At 39.0% G+C, this 16,764-nt stretch overlaps 1 protein-coding gene across 3 annotated transcripts in view; it reads right to left on the bottom strand.

Moving 5' to 3' along the window:
* KYAT3 (kynurenine aminotransferase 3) overlaps positions 1–16,764 on the bottom strand; it is a 58,049-nt gene that overhangs the window by 29,612 nt on the left and 11,673 nt on the right. For 2 of the 3 annotated variants that reach the window (XM_032361541.1, XM_032361542.1), the window contains 2 exons: positions 1,424–1,482; positions 750–894 (listed from right to left, as the gene is read on the bottom strand). In XM_032361541.1, the coding sequence (XP_032217432.1) occupies positions 750–894; positions 1,424–1,482 (204 nt within the window). Of the gene's footprint in view, positions 1–749; positions 895–1,423; positions 1,483–2,957; positions 2,977–16,764 lie in introns of those variants that run through there. The other variant, XM_032361543.1, reaches the window with a different exon arrangement.

Here is a 16,764-nt window from a genome sequence, read left to right as displayed (position 1 = left end):
CAAAACAAACAAAGGAAAAAGGTGAGAGACAAACCAAAAATAGGCTCTGTACTATAACAAATGGATGTGTAACAGAGGGGAGGTGGGCAGGAGGAAGGGTAAAATAGGTAATGTGGATTCGAGTATGCATCGTGATGAGTACTGTGTAATGTACAGAATTGCTGGGTCACAATATTGTGTACGGAAGCTAATATATCACTGTACGTTAACCATACTTGGAATTTAAAAAAAAAAAAAAAGCTGGAAAAAAAGAGAGAAGATTTTCCCTTCCTTGTTGCCCTCAGACCCTATGCTGGAACAACAGTAAAGCAAAGACCAAGAGAGGACTGTGGAGGGGTTAGAAGTTGGGGATGGCTCCTTCCAGAAGATAAGGGCAAGCAAGGTTAGGGGTTCCTCTGATTACCAGGTTGGGACAGCTGGTCCCAGAAAGCCAATTATACAGAAGTGACAGAAGCACATTCACACACAACACCATATAAAATAAAAGTTCATGTCCCGGGCGCCTGGGTGGCTCAGTGGGTTAAGCCACTGCCTTCGGCTCAGGTCATGATCTCAGAGTCCTGGGATCGAGTCCCGCATCGGGTTCTCTGCTGAGCAGAGAGCCTGCTTCCCTCTCTCTCTCTCTCTCTGGCTGCCTCTCCGTCTACTTGTGATTTCTCTCTGTCAAATTAATAATAAATAAAATCTTTAAAAAAAAAAAAAAAAAAAAAAAAAAAAGTTCATGTCCCACATGGTCTTCATATACTTACAAAGCCTCGTGTATACTGGTTCAGGCTATCAATTGCTGCAATCTTTGATAATTTCTCCTTTACATATATGGGAGGAGATATATCTGGAAGACCTTGACCAAGATTCACAACAGAGGGGTCTGCAGCCAACTTTGTAAATTCAATCCTCAAATTAAAAAAATAATAGTAAGTACCAAAATTACAGTTAGCTTTTTATATCTCATGATCTTAACATAAAACTAAAAACTAAGACCTAGTTTAATCTTAAAAATAAAAAAATATGAGTTCCCAACAAAAACTTTACCACCTACAAAATGACTTTGTCTAATTAAATGATGGCTGAACTAATGAACTTAGAAGTTTCTTAGAAATCTCAATTTCTTGAAACTCACAGTTTCATCATCTATTTTTTCTCCCTCAACCATACCAGCTGTTATTAGCTCATGGATTACAAGATAAGTTCTTTGTCCTTTTCTCTGCCTATCTGTAGGCTTAGCACATGTACCATATTTATACGAATGAATAAATCAGTGTATGGACCCTTAACTTCCTTCCAATTTCACTTAATGAGTAAATTAAAATAAGTGCCTTTATCAGTAGATTTTAGATGAGGGTAAACATTCCCAACTAAGAAAGTCAGAATGTGTAGGAAGAAAGCTTCACCAAATTATTACTGCTTATTCTAAGGCACTCACCACACATTACTATCAAGGCCTTCGATTCGTTTTGCATTGGTGATTTTCAAAGACATCTTCTGAAAGATACAAACAATGAAAGGTATTTTTAAATTTCTTTAATCAAAATTGAAAAAAGCCAGAAAACCACTGGTAACTCTACATTTTCCCTATTGTCGCTATGGGAAGAGCGGTACCATGACAGATGCCAGAGCCCAGTACAAAATTCTGAAGTCGAATCATCTCCCACCTACTGCCCTTAGGAACACTTTTCTTATGATCCTACGATGTTTATCTTCTCACAAAAGAACGAAAATAGCATCCTAGCCTAAAAAATAAACCACTTTGAAGGCCTGAAATGCACTAAAGAGAACAATAATGATACTTAAAAAAGTCAGGGTAAAAACATACCCTGAGTCCTTCTCTGAAGATCATTTTAGGTAAGATGTAGTAACAGTTCCCCAAGTATGTGCCTGGTATGGCACACAGGAAGCACTCAACAAATGGTTTTAAAACTATTCAACAGAGAGCCCCAAATCATAACAGCTCACATTATTGAGTAGTGAGTAGGTTCCAGGCACTGTTCCAAGTGTTGTACATAATTAACTCATTTCATAGTCATAACAACCCCATGTAGTGGTTCTCTTATTTCCCCTAAGTTAGTTAGGAGCAAAGTGAGGTAAGGTTATAGAACTTTACACATCTGCCCAAGTTTACAAAAGCGAGTAACATTTAAACCCAAACAGATTCAACCCAGGATCTGAACCCAGGCAGTCTGACTCCAGAATACATACTCAGATTCCTTTCTTTTTCTCTTTTTTTTAGATTTTATTTCTTTCTTTATTTTTAGAATTAGAGTGTGAGCAGGGGAAGGGGCAGAGGGAGGGAGAGGGACAGACCCATTGTCAGGGACTCCATGCAGAGCATGGACTCCAGTGTAGGACTTGATCCCACAACCCCGAGATCATGACCTGAGCTGAAATCAAGAGTCAGACGCTTAACCAATGGAGCAACCCAGGCGCCCCCAGATCTGTTTCTATATACTGTCTTTTACATAACAAGATCTTATAAAAAATATTACCAGAATGCTGCCTCCTAAAAAGAGTGTATTAGACATTTAGGTCAGGTCTCTTTATATCAAGCTAGGCCTATGGTAGAAAAATATTAGAAGTTAAAATTATGGTACAGCATTAAATTCTTTAGTTCTCTAGCTTTTAAAATTAAGTTTATACTATCTCACCAAAGCACTGAATTAGCGTTAAATTCACTGTTAACAAGCTGCTAGGGAAAAAAATGATTGGCAGCATTTTTATAAAAGTTTCCTAATAGAATATTAAAGCAATTTTAATTCAATCTGGGAGGAAGATAATGATAATGGTTATTAAATACACCATTGTTCTCATTCTATTCCAACAATGGAACCAAGAAAAATATCTTCTTACTCTCATAGATCTCAAAGATTTTTTAATCTTTGAAACTCCAGTGAAGTAAATCACATGCAAATTCTCCAGAGGTTAAGGTGTCTTCCAGAATAGCATTATGATTAAGTACTCACCTGAACAGGTTGCTATTTCAGAAATTACAATTATAAAACTAAAAAGTCCCAGAATGATAGACAGAAAAAATATCTTAACAATTGTCCTTTGCCATTAAAATGTTTAAAACTTAATGATTCATTTAGCATGTGGCTGCAAACACAACGTACACATTCACATATAAATAGGTGAGAAAAGTCTGCAGCAGATCATTTAGACACAAAAGTTCAATTTTATTCAAAATATTTAGGTAACTGAAGGCAAAACATATTTCCAGATTTAATTTTAAAATTTGTGTCCAGAACAGCCTCTCTCACACAACCTCCCTGACTCTCTGCTCCTTCCCACCTGCCTAAACCATTTTAATATTTGAAATACTCCATCTTACTTCTGTAGCTTCACATATGATCATTTCTCTGCCTTAACGGTTTTTCTACACAAATGTTTCCTAACCTCCTTTTCATCACTGCCCCCATAAGGAGACCTTTCAGATGTGTCTTCTAATCATCTCCCCTACTGCTCCATAAAGTAAGTTTTGTCAGATAGGGCTGAACTTTCCAAGGTCACAAAACATTGTAATAGCTATGGTTGATTTCACCTGCCAAGCACCAATTTTCTCCTCTTGAGGGCAATGATGCCCCTGTTGAGAATGCATGTTCTATACTCAATTCAATCCCTGTTCCCCATCACCCTATCTCTGGACTTGGCTACCTCCTAAACCACTTGCCACTTTCAGTTCTCAAGTTAGACTTCATTTCCTCCACAGAGTGTTTTCTGATTCCCTAGGTCAAGGTTATATGCTCTTTCTACGTACTTCTATTACAAGGAGTAAATTCCAGCATTTACTATACAGCACTGTAATTTTCTTGTTTATTTATCTATAACCTCACTTTAATTGTAAACCCTGAGGATTAGTTCAAGCTTGTTCACTGGTATGTTGTCTGTAATCAGGTTTCTCCACAATATAGAACCAATAAGATGTGCATATATATAGTGATTCAAGAAAGGCTTGTGTGACTTACGGGGGCCAGCAAGTTTGAAATCTGCAGAGCAGTAAGGCACGCTGGAGACCCAAGGAGAATTGATATTACAGCTCAGGATCTAATGGCATTCTGGAGGCAGAATTCCCTTTTCCTGGGGGAAACCTTGGTCTTTTTCCTCTTAAGGTCTTCAACTGATTGGATCAGGCCCACCCACATTCTATAGAAGGCAAATTACTTAAAATCTGATTTAAATGTTAATCTCATTTGAAAAACGCCTTCAGACATTTACATGGATGTTTGAACAAATACCTGGATTCCCTGGCCGCCCAAGTCAACACAAAATTAACTATCACAGTGTCCAACACACAGAACTATGCTTAGCACATAGTAATTTTTCAACAAATATCTGATGAATGAAAGAAAGAATCCACACATCAGAAGTGAACTTAAGGTATCAGTCAGTTTATGTTAGGTTTATTGTGTTAGTCAGCTTAAGTTAATTTATGCTTCAGTAATAAATGACCCCAAAGTCTTGGTGGCTTAAAATCATCAGATTTATTTCTTTTTCACAGTGCATACTGACTGAAGGTCAGCTGCTGCTTAGTTCCATGTCACTGTCACTCTGAGACATCAGCTGACAAAATAGCCTCTTTTTGGAATACTGTCAATTTCATAGCAGAGGGGAAAAAATGTTAATTTCTACTCAGATGTGCACATACCACTTCTACTCACATTGTGTTGGCCAAAACAATTCATTACTATGCCTGATACCAACATGACAGAAATGAAGTCTGGAGGTACAGTGATTGTTGTGGGTTGAATTGTGTAACCACCCCTCCCCTCCAAATTCATGTTGAGGTCTTACCACCCAGTACCTCAGAATGTGACCTAATTTGGAAATAGGTTCATTGCAGATATAACTGGTTAAACTGAAGTCATGGGTTGGGGGACACTGCTATGACACTGATATGACAGTGTCTTTATAAAAGGGTGAATCTAGAGACAGTCTGATATACAGGGATAATGTCACATGAAGATGAAAGTGATTATTTTTGAAAGTCAGGGAATGCCAGAGATTCACAGCAAACCACCAAAAACTAGGGGAAAAGCAGGAAGAGATTCTTTCTCAGATCAAATAGAAGAATCCAACCCTGGTACACTTTGTCTTGGGCTTTTAGCCTACAAAACTGTGAGCTAATACAGTTTTGTTGCTTCAGCCACTGAGTTTGTCTTACTCTCTTCAGGCAAACAGAGTAAATTAATAAAGTGATGGACATTTACAAGATGCCTGACAGTGCCTAAAAACATCAAGAATCAGCAGTAGATGCAAATGCTCACTATATAAGAATTACTGTCCAGAGTAGAACCAGTCTTATGAAATGTTAGTAAACCCGGAATCCTATGGGGAATTAAGTATGAGCTTCGGGTGTATGATTGGAAATCTACAGGGCCCATATTAATTTCTGGGTCAGCTACTCCATGAGCTGGTTTCTGCTCCCAGGTAAATTAATATCGTGCATACATATATTACACTGCTATGTTATAAACACAAAAATGCTAGTGAAATAATAAACAGCGTCTTTTTTTCCTCTACTTGAGGCTGAAAAGTGCAGTTCTGCAGAATCACCACTAGATGGAACTCTTGGGAGAGATGAGAAAAAGCTTCTTGCCAATTCTCTCTGCAAGGGTTACTGCAATGGTGTTGGAACAAGGAAAACTTGGAAAGAAGAAAAAATATTACCCATTATCCTAAGTCTCTAGCATAGTAAAGTTTCAGCTATATATATTTTGAGCACTCTTCCTGCAAGACTGCTACTTTTGGGTCAGAGAGGACAGATGTAGAAAAAGTCTTCCCAGGTGGTGGGTTAAACCTGGGGTAACTGGGGGGTGTCAGCATCGATGCACCATGGGCTGAGTCAAGCATAAAAAGACAAAGAGTGCAAGAAAAGGTCAGAAACAGAACTAACAAGCCAATGGTTAGAGAGGTGACAACAATAATCAGATAGGAGAGGCAGACAGACCCCAGTACTTCAAGAGTAGGCTGCAGCAGAAAGTAAGTAACAATCTAATGGGTACACCTTAATGTGTCTGGCCACTGGGGTAACTGAAACATCCCTTCTCTTTCAGATCTACGAATCAGGCATTTCTAATTTTCCAAACATTTGCCTTTTCTTTTAAGAGAGCATCTTAAACATTTTATGAATTTTCTGACATAAAATTTTCACTTTGATTAGCAGGTATTATTTCAGTTCTTTACTCATTCATTCCCTATTGTTTGGGCATTTCCCGTGTTTTGAAACTATAGGTAGTGTGTTTCTACTGTGCATTTAATTATAGGTTCTTATTCTGTTTCCTTCAGTTTTAGAGTTTGATGTGGAGGGGAATGCCCTACTATAACACAAGTATTTATTATTACAAGAAGGATGAAATATCATCAATATATAGTCATCTAGTTTAGCTAAACTAACTGAACACACAATTTTTGATTTAGTTTTATGGAAAAAGTAAGGTATAAAATTTGATGTTCCAACAACCACAATGATCATACTTACTTTCATTTTCCTTTATTCCTTAGCACTTACTTCCTAAATGTCTTAAAAAAAAAATACAGATCTACTTTAAAAAGAAATTTTTCAAGCCCCTGGGTGGTGCTCTTGGGTTAGGCATCCAGCTCTTGGTTTCAGCTCATGATCTCTGGGTTGTGAGATCAAGTCCCACATCAGGCTCCACGCTCAGTGAGGTGTTGACTAAGAATTCTCTCCCCTTCTGCTTGTCCCCATGCTTACTCTCTCATGCTCTCTCTCTAAAATATCTTAAAAAAAAATAAATTTTGCATATAACTGCATAATTTATTACATAACAAATTGCATAATTTATTGACACTTTACCAGTTTGAGATTTTGCCAGAAAGTTGATTATTCCCTAACCTGACTAAAAAGAAACTTGGTTATACTCTTTCCTAGATTTCAGGCTGAGAAACAGATGAGTACACAGATGCCTTCGAAGCTCCCAGGCTGTATTACTCTGCTCTTAGCTGCAGAGACAGAAACTCAATCAAAAACAATTTAGGCAAAAGGGGAATTTATGAGAAAGCTCACATCACCATGATCAGGAAAGATGTGTGGCCAGGCTTACGGGTAACTAATATACATTTTTACCCAATCTTGGTCTGCTTTCCTCCACAGGTGACAAAAACACGGTCACAGTTTTACCACCACTGTGTTTTTGTCACCTGTGGAGGGGACTGAGAGTTGCTTCCTCTATTTCAGTTTCGAAAATTCTAGGGAAAGGCTCCGAATGACCTAGCCTTGGCTAATAAACTGTGGCACTTCCACAACAATTTAAAAAGTACTATATTAGTATGGTTGTTAAGAACATGATGAAAAAATATTAGCAAACGCAGTGCAGAGCAAGATCATGAGGTGTAGAGACGCAGTTGAATGATGATGCTCTTTTTGGGGGATAAAAAGACTGTATGTCTTTTTAATGTCATGTTCACTACCCAGGCAAGTAATAGGACAGATCTGCTCCACAATCTCCTGGTTCTCCTAGGTGTGCTCCTTGAACAAGAGCCTGTCAATACCCTTGGATAGTACCTCTATAAGACATTAGCTTCTATTGAAAAACACGGTTGGAATGGGGAAAAGAGCATTTTCTGGAGAAAGAAGAGTTGATGATGTTCTTAAAAAGAGGGAGGGGTCTCAGGCCGCGGGAGTCCATCTAAATGGGAAGTTCACAGGGAATCTATGGCAGAGCTAAATGTACAGAGCTGAAGCTTCTACTGCTGGAGCAGAGGGTCAGGGGAAAGAACTGGCTACAGAACCAAATTCTCAGGCAGGGGTGGAATTCAGTTTCCTCTTACCTGCCAACGGATACATTGCTAGCGACTGCAATCTCATGTTTCCTTTACATTCTAACCACACTGGCTTCCTTTCATTCATGCAATGACTATTTACTGAGTATGTATTGTGCACAAGGTATTCTTCTGCATGGGATAGATCAGTGAGCAAAACAAACCAAGATTCCCTATTCACACTGAACCTTTCTTCTTTCTATACCCTAAACATGCCTGGTTTGTTTCCATCACATACTATATTACTCTATAGAGTTATTCACCTCCCCTTTCCAGGAGTGACTCTGAAATTGGCCATGTGATTTGCTCTGGTCAGTGGAGTGTGAGCAGATGTGATCTATACTATGTCTAAGAAGCTGTAATTGCTTCTGCATGGTTATGGCTCATACTCGTACTTCTCTACTATGAGAAGACCATGTTTCAAAGTGGGGCTACTCAGTCGTGGAATAAAAAGACAGAGTGGAGCTACCACCTGGAGCAAGCCACTACTGATTTACAGCCTATATATTAATACGGGTGAGTATAAAATGTTCATGACCTGAGAAGGTAAGATTTTGTGGGTTTTGGTAGTGCAGCAAAGTTGCTGATATAAAAGCCTTTGCAGGGGTGCCTGGGTGGTTCAGTGGGTTAAAGCCTCTGCCTACGGCTCAGGTCATGATTTTCGGGTCCTGGGATCGAGTCCCACGTTGGGTGGGCTCTCTGCTCAGCAGGGAGCCTGCTTCCTCTTCTGCCTGCCTACTCGTGATCTCTCTGCCAAATAAATAAATAAAATCTTTAAAAAAAAAAAAAAGCCTTTGCAATTGCTGTGTGGTCTGCCTGGAATGCCCTTCTCTTAGGCCCAGATTCCCCACTCCACCTTGCCTCGCCTCTGTTTCCTTGGGTGAATGCTGGAACAGCGAGAGCTGCCTCCTCCACTTGGAAACTGGTGTGTAGCCAGGAAGCTGTGTGTGTATGTGTGTGTTTATGTGTGTGTATATGCAGTTGGGCCTCATGGTGCCTTGGAAGAGATGCAAATGAGTTTCCCCTACTATATAAATAAATATTTACACACACACACACACACACACACACACAGGTACACACTCAAATATTAATTGAATATACCCTCTTCAGAAAGGGCTTCTAAAACTATATGCCTTAATATTACTCATCGCCTCTCTCCTACTAGCCCCAGCAAGAATTTTAGCATGTTTCTCTATTTAACTTTCTTATGACATTCACCATTATTTGAAATTATTCTTTCTTTTTTAAAGATTTTATTTTTTTTTTTAAGGTCTTATTTACTCATTTGAGAGAAGGAGAGAGACAGAGAAAGCGCATGCACAGCGAGGAGAGGCAGAGGGTGAAGCAAGCAGACTCCCTGCTGAACCGGAGCCTGATAACATGGGGCTCGATCCCAGGATGTGGAGGTGATGACCTGAGCCGAAGGTATCCGCTTAACAATCTGAGCCACCCAGTACCCCTGAAATTATTATTTCTTAATTATCCATCTTGCTCACTAAAATGAAAACCTCAGAAAACAAGGACTTACCTTGTTCAGTGCTGTATCTCTGGGATCTAAAATGGTCTTTGGCAGGTTGTATTTACAAGTATTTTCTGAACACATGAACGAAATCCCACCTCTTCCTAACTATCCTCATTTTTAAGTACTTCAAGGGTATCTTCCCTGTAGCCTATCACCCAGTGCCACAGAGCTATGCAATTAAAGCACATCATGGCCTACCATTTCACTCTAAACTCTCCCCCGACTCTCCACAAACTACGGAATGTGGTTCAAATTCAAACCTGGCATCCACGGCCCTTCGTCTATTTCCAGCCTTCTCTCCCACCATGCCATCCCCTCACAGACAGTGATTCAACAGCTCAGAGGCACTTGCCATTCTCTAATTGCATTTGTGGTGTTTGTTTCCCTTGCCTTTTTTTTTCCCCCCAGAGAGAGGGAGGAGGGAGAGTGCACATGCGAGAGAGAGAACTGGGGGACGGACAGGTCTGGAGAGGGAGAGAATCTCAAGCAGACTCCGTGCTGAGCACAGAGTCCAACAAAGAGCTCCATCTCATGACCGTGAGATCACGCCCTGAGACAAAATCAAGAGTCTGACGCTTAGCCAACTGAGCTATCCAGGCATCCCAAAGAGAGAGAATCTTAAGGCGGCTCCATCCTTAGTGTGCAGAGCCCAACACAGGGCTCAATTCCATGACCCTGAGATCATGACCTGAGCTGAAATCAAAAGTCAGACAGTTAACCAGCTGAGCTATCCAGGTACCCCTGTTTCCCATGCTTTAATTCAAATTCTTTCCCCCTGTCTATAAGATCTTCTCCATAATCCCCACAGGGGAAGGCTCAGAAATGACCTCCCAAAAGATGTTTGCATGCTGACCCTTGGGACTTGTGACTATTGCCTTATATGGCAGTACATATAGTTCTATCCTCGCAGATGTGATTAAATTAAGGGTCTCGAGTTGGTCTTGATTATTTTGGACTTTTCAGGTGGCCCCTAAATATAATCACACATCTTTAAAAGGAAACGTTAGGAGTTCATACATGTACAGACGAAAAGGCCGTGTGAAGATGGAGCAGAGGGCCATCCGAAGATGCTGGCTAACATGACCGAAAGCCAAGGAGTACCAGCAGCCACCAGAAGCTGGATGAAGGAAAAAATTACTCCCGAGAGCCTCTGGAGGGAGTGTGGCCCAGTGATACCTTCATTTTGGCCCGGTGATACTGATCTTAAATTCTCATCTCCACAACTGAGAATAAATTTCTGTATTATTAAGCCATCAGGTCTGTGGTAATTTGTTACAGCAAGCAGCCATAGGAAACTATTAAACACAATCTATCTGACAACACAGAGCATGGTGATTAAAGACATTAGGAATGTGATTAAAGAAAATTACTAAACCCTTCCAAACCCACACTTCCTTAGCCATAAATTGCATATAAAAATAGTATTTACAAAATAGGACAGCTAGAAGGATTAAATGAGACAGCATGTGAAGCACATACTGCAGACGCACATGGTGAACACTCCCAAGACATTTATTATTACTGTCACTTGACTTAAACAAACTCTCTGCCCTCCCCTCTCTACCAGGATAGGCAAGACATCACCAGACACAATTCTAGACTCTTAACCTGCTGAAATAGCACCAGAGGAGTCTATGTAGGAACCCTCATTAAACTTCCCTTATTTTCTATTCTTAAACCTCTTTTCCTTTTCTTGTCACTTCTCTATAAATTTACTGTTCTTTCTTATGATGCTATCCAAGCCCAAGTTCTAACAATCCCTTTGAGTTAGTTATTCATTACTGAGCTCTCCCATGTGTACGTACAATGCATATGAAAATTAACTCTGTCCGTTTTACTCTTATCAATCTGTCTTTTATAAATCTAATTTGCAGGGCCTTAGTCAGAAAACCTAGGAGGCTGGATGACAGAGTTATATTATTCCTCCCCTACATTCAATAGGTTCACAAATCTTAAATAGTTGCCAGGTGAGCCACAGAATGGGAAAAAGTATTACAACACGTTATCTTACAAAGACAACTATTTGGAATACGTTAAGGAACTTCTACAACTCAATGGGAAGGCAAACAGGATTTGACAGCCACTTTGTAGAAGATATATGAATGGCCAAAAGCACGTAAAAGATCCCCAATGTCATTAATCATTAGGGAAATGCAAAGTAAAACCACAATGAGGTACTACTAGATACCCATCTGAATGGCTAAAATTATGGATACTAAGTGTTGGTAAGGATGTGTAGTAGCTGGAACTCACACAACTCTAGTGGGAAAGTAAAATAGTACAACCACTTTGAAAAGCTGCTTAGCGGGGCGCCTGGGTGGCTCAGTGGGTTAAGCCGCTGCCTTCGGCTCAGGTCATGATCCCAGGGTCCTGGGATCGAGTCCCGCATCGGGCTCTCTGCTCAGCAGGGAGCCTGCTTCCCTCTCTCTCTCTCTGCCTGCCTCTCTGTCTACTTGTAATCTCTATCTGTCAAATAAACAACAACAACAAAAAATCTATTAAAAAAAAAGAAAAGAAAAGAAAAGAAAAGCTGCTTAGCTTAAAAAGTAAACATAATTGTAGCATACAACCTAACCATTCCACTGTTAGGTATTTACCTAAGAAAAATGAAAACGTATGGTTACACAACTGCTTATACACAAATGTTCATAGTAGTTTTATTCACACTAGCAAAACACTGGAAAAAATCTGTAAGTCCATTAACAGGTAAAGGGGTAAACAAATAACGGTACATCATTTGTTTATATATGCTATATAATGGCATACTATTTAGAAATAAATAATGAACTACTGATATATTACAGCATGCATAAATTTAAAAATCATTAAGCATATGAGGAAATGATAAAATAGTACATATATATAATACAATTAATATAAATAATTTAAAAATTTTTTTACACATTTATTTATTTATTTAGAGAGAATGTGTGTGAATGGGGGTGGGAAAGGCAGAGGGAGAAGAGAGAGTCTTAAACTCCACGCTCAGTGTAGAGCCAGATGCAGGACTTGATTTCATAACCCAGAGCCAAAATCAAGAGTCAGAGGTTTAATCAATTGAGCCACCAGACATCCCTAAAATAATAACTTTTTTTTAAAAACAGCAAACTAATCCACGGAGCCAGAACAAATCAACAGAGACAGGGATCGACTGCGAAGGAGCATGAGGGATCTTTCAGGGTGACGAGCATGTTCTGAATGTTGATTTCAGCAATGGCTTCATAATACATACATCTTTTAGTAGTCAGTGAGTTTTACACTCTAAAATGGTTGCTATTTATTGCATCTTGATAAAGCTGATTTTAAAAAGCTGCCAGAGTAGTTTCTTATAAAACTAAAGATACTCTTACTATATAATCTCTCAATCACTTTCCTTGGTATTTACACAAAAGTGGTGAAAAATTATGTTCATAAAAAATCCTGTGTGTGCATGTTTATGCAGCTTTATTTATAAGTGCCAGAACTTGGAAGCAACAAAGACATCCTTCATTAGGTGAATGGATAAAGTGATACAACCCGACAATAGAATATTATTCAGTGCTAAAAAGAAATGAGCTATTCAGCAAAGAGACAATGCATGCGGAAATCTTACAGGCAAAATCATGAAGACAGTAAAAAGATCAATGGTTTCCAGGGCTTGGGAGGGGGAAGGAGGGATAAACTGGCAGTAAAGACAGGATTTTTAGGACAATGAAAATATTCTGCAGGATACTGTAAAGGTGCATTTGTGTCATTACACATTGTCAAAATCCATAGAATGTGCAACACTAAAAGTGAACCCTAATATAAACTGTGGACAATGTAGTTTCATCGTAGTTTCAATGTAGGTTCATCGATTGGAATAAATGCATAACGGTGGTGGCGGGTATAATAAAAAGGCAGGCTATGCATGTGAGAGGGCAGGGGATATATAGGAATTCTCTAGTTCCTGCTCAGTTTTGCTCTGAACCTACCTATAGTGCTCTAAAAACCAGAGATCTACTAAAAAAGAAAAAGAGAGAAAAAAAAGGTTCCAGAGCATTCTAAAATCTTATCTTCTTTCTCCCTTTGAACAAAATACTCCTCAATCAGGCAGGCATTAATAGAGCTATCTCATAGATTTTGATGTCTTCCAAGTTATGATTGTACATACAGTCCAAAAACACCCCAGACAAATGGGTCTTTCACCACTAGATGGCACAGAATGTTCCTGCAATGGTAGAAGAACCGAAAGTAAAACTCCTAAGCGGAAACATAGAGCAGGGATCAATGACTTAAGATATACATGGGGAAAATCTAATTATATAAAAGTCCAGCTTTTAAGCAACATATATAGTTGTTTCATGTTATACTTACTTGTGTCTAATATCCTGTAGCTATTTGGTATTTGTCGACTAAACAAGTGAGGGAAAGGGAAGGAATCTCAATCCCTTCTGAGAGACAATACATTGCAGAGAAAATGAGTTCTTTAGGGGAGAATATGGAGTGGTTACAGCACACCCTCACAGGGCTAATTCTAGCAGAGCTAAATTTGGTCTTTAACATATTTTGGACCTTTGCAGACTGAGGGTAACTGACAGACATGCAAACTCTGGTTCTAGAATTTTGATTGACTTCCCTCCATCCAGGGACTGACTTTCCTTTGAACTGGTTGTAACTTGTTTTATTCTCTCATATGAATAAAATAAAAATCCTTAATACACATTCATTTTTACATCTGTGTAAGTCAGGATTTTGCCCTTTTCTGAAAATTATCTTTTAACAATACCTGTAGAGAAACAAGTTTATTGGAAGCAAGAGTCTTCAAACCTGGGAGCTGACAGAATAAACATATGGTTGGAATGCCAAAAAATGGGACTTGGGTAAAGGAAAAAAAAAAGCCTGATTTATTCTCTTTGAAAATCAGGCTTGGGCGAAGATCCTGTGTGTTTACTGACCCCACCTACACTCACAGAGGTGAATCTTTTTGCCTGTCTGGACTATATAAACCCATGCCCCAACCCTCAAAAGTTAATTAGGTTGGGATGGACAGAGCCAAGTTAAATTAATCAGGACAACTCTCGGAAATATGGATTTGAGATTGGGCAAGAGGTCTTGGGTTCCTACTGTGTATTTGTACCAGGAAGATACATAAACTAGATCTGGGGCCCTGCCAAACTGTGTCCTGCAATATATGCCTATATTCCAATTAAAATTTCCAAGCTCATTTAATACAAAAGAGTTTCAAGCCAAGTAGATCTTACTTTGAAATTAAACATCAAAACTACAAGCTGTGTGAAGTAGGGGGTTACGTGACTTCTCTGAAACTCAATTTCCTCATTTGTTAATAAAGAAAATGAACCTGCGCCCCATGCAATTGCTATGATGCTTAAGCACAGTAAATCCGTAGTGGAAAACATACCATACACTTAACACCAAGTGTCCACTTAGGAAGTGGAAAAGATTACCTTAAATACAAAGAGGATGAGTGACTTAACACCAAATATGGTAAGGAGAATTGGGTAGGTACTAACTGTACAAGAGATAATATTTTCACATCAAAAAAGAGAGCTGTGATTTCTTTAGGAAGGACAGACCGAAGGAAAAGAGAGTTTTTGTTTCAGCTGCTATAAAATGAACGTTTTGTGTTTTTCTGATAGACATGTAAATTTTAGAAGATGCTTTAAAAAAATTTACCTATTTTTTTTTTTTTTTTTTAGTAGGCTCTATGCCCAGTATGGAGCACAGTGTGGGGCCTAAACTCACGACCCTGAGATCAAGACCTGAGCTGAAATCAAAAGTCGGATACTGGGGCACCTGGGTGGCTCAGTCGGTTAAGCTGCTGCCTTCAGCTCAGGTCATGATCCTAGGGTCTTGGGACTAAGTCCCGAGTTAGACTTCCTGCTCTGCCAGAAGTCCACATCTCCCTCCCCCATCCCCCACCCCTCCCTCCCCCTCCCCCTGCTTGTGCTCACTCTTGCTCTCTCATTCTATCAAACAAATAAATAAAATCTTAAAAAAAAAAAAAAAAAAGAGTCTGACACATAACCAACTGAGTCACGCAGGCACCCCAGACCTATCTTTTAGAGTAGTTTTAGGCTCACACCAAATTGAGTAGAAAGTACAGGGTTCCCATATACCCCCACGTACTCTCCCCACCAATAACATCCCGCATCAGAGTGGTGCATTTGTTATAGCTGATGAACCAATATTGACACATTATCACCCAGACTCCAGTTTATCTTAGGGTTCCTTCTATGTGTTGTAAATTCTATAGGTTTTGACAAATGTGTAACATGCGTCCACTATAGCGTCATATAGAATATTTTCCTTGAGAAGTCCTATTTAGGAAGGCTATTTGGAGGAGAAGCAGACAACATATTATTAATGAAAACAAAGCAGAAAACCCGTGGGCTACAAACTGTAGTCTGGATGATTAACCCTAAAATAAGGTTAGTCTAACCAAGGATAACATGGTGAGGTAGAAGAGGGTGTTCCGTGAGACATCTCATCAGCAAGGACTCCTTTCTTCCTTCTTTGCTTCTTCCCTTCCACCTTTCTCTCATCAATCACTAATTCTTTTCTTCGGCTTTCTGCTGCCAAGGGATAATAAAGACTTTATATCCCAGTTTCTAAGCGTTTGAGATCTAGGTGTTAAACAGGGGACAGATAGTGATTTTTATCCTGAGTTCCTCTTCTTTCTTTTCTTGCTTTATAGCAGTAATTCTTTTCTTAACCTTTAAAGTATTATTTATCATGTTTCTGTTGGCCATCTGGATGTCTTTTTTGCAGAAATGTCTGTTCATGTGTGGGGTTATGGACATTGGGAGGGTATGTGCTATGGTTGAGTGCTGTGAAATGTGTAAACCTGGCGATTCACAGACCTGTATCCCTGGGGATAAAAATACATTATATGTTTATAAAAAAATTAAAAAATTAATAAAAAGATACTTAGCCAATTAAAAATAGCATAAAATAAAAATAAATAAGCAATTTAAAGTATTATTTATCTAAAATTACAGAAGCAACAAAAATACAATGTTGTGAAAACAAGCAAGTGATAGACAAATTGTAGCCCAGCCCCCAGTACAGTCCTTTCCTCAGAGTTACCTTTTATGTAAAAAGTTTCCATTGACAGTCGTGATGATCTTTCCTGTTCTTTACCATCTATCCTTGAAACAGAAAAATTCTAACAAAAAATCCTTAATTTAATCGAGGTGCCTGAAATTTGATGGGCTGTTTGTAGTATTACTAGTATCTAGTTGGGAGGATTAAAAAAACCAGTACCTATAAAAATTCCTATAGATGTAATTAAACTTCTTCCTAAATTGTCTCAAATATCCACACAGGGCCTTGAACCAATAAGAGAAGACCTAATCAGCCAGGAGTCAGTTAATTCTGTACCAGCCCCTTTAATACTCAAGGGTCTGGCTAGTCTGGAAACCTATTGGAAAGGGACAGCAATTTGTCCAAATCTATCAACAAGACAGTTATTCCACCTTTCCGAA

Source organism: Mustela erminea, chromosome 10, assembly GCF_009829155.1.
Source record: "Mustela erminea isolate mMusErm1 chromosome 10, mMusErm1.Pri, whole genome shotgun sequence".
NCBI lineage: Eukaryota > Metazoa > Chordata > Mammalia > Carnivora > Mustelidae > Mustela > Mustela erminea.
Note: the sequence above shows the minus strand (reverse complement) of the source record. Positions and strands in the feature narration are given on the sequence as shown.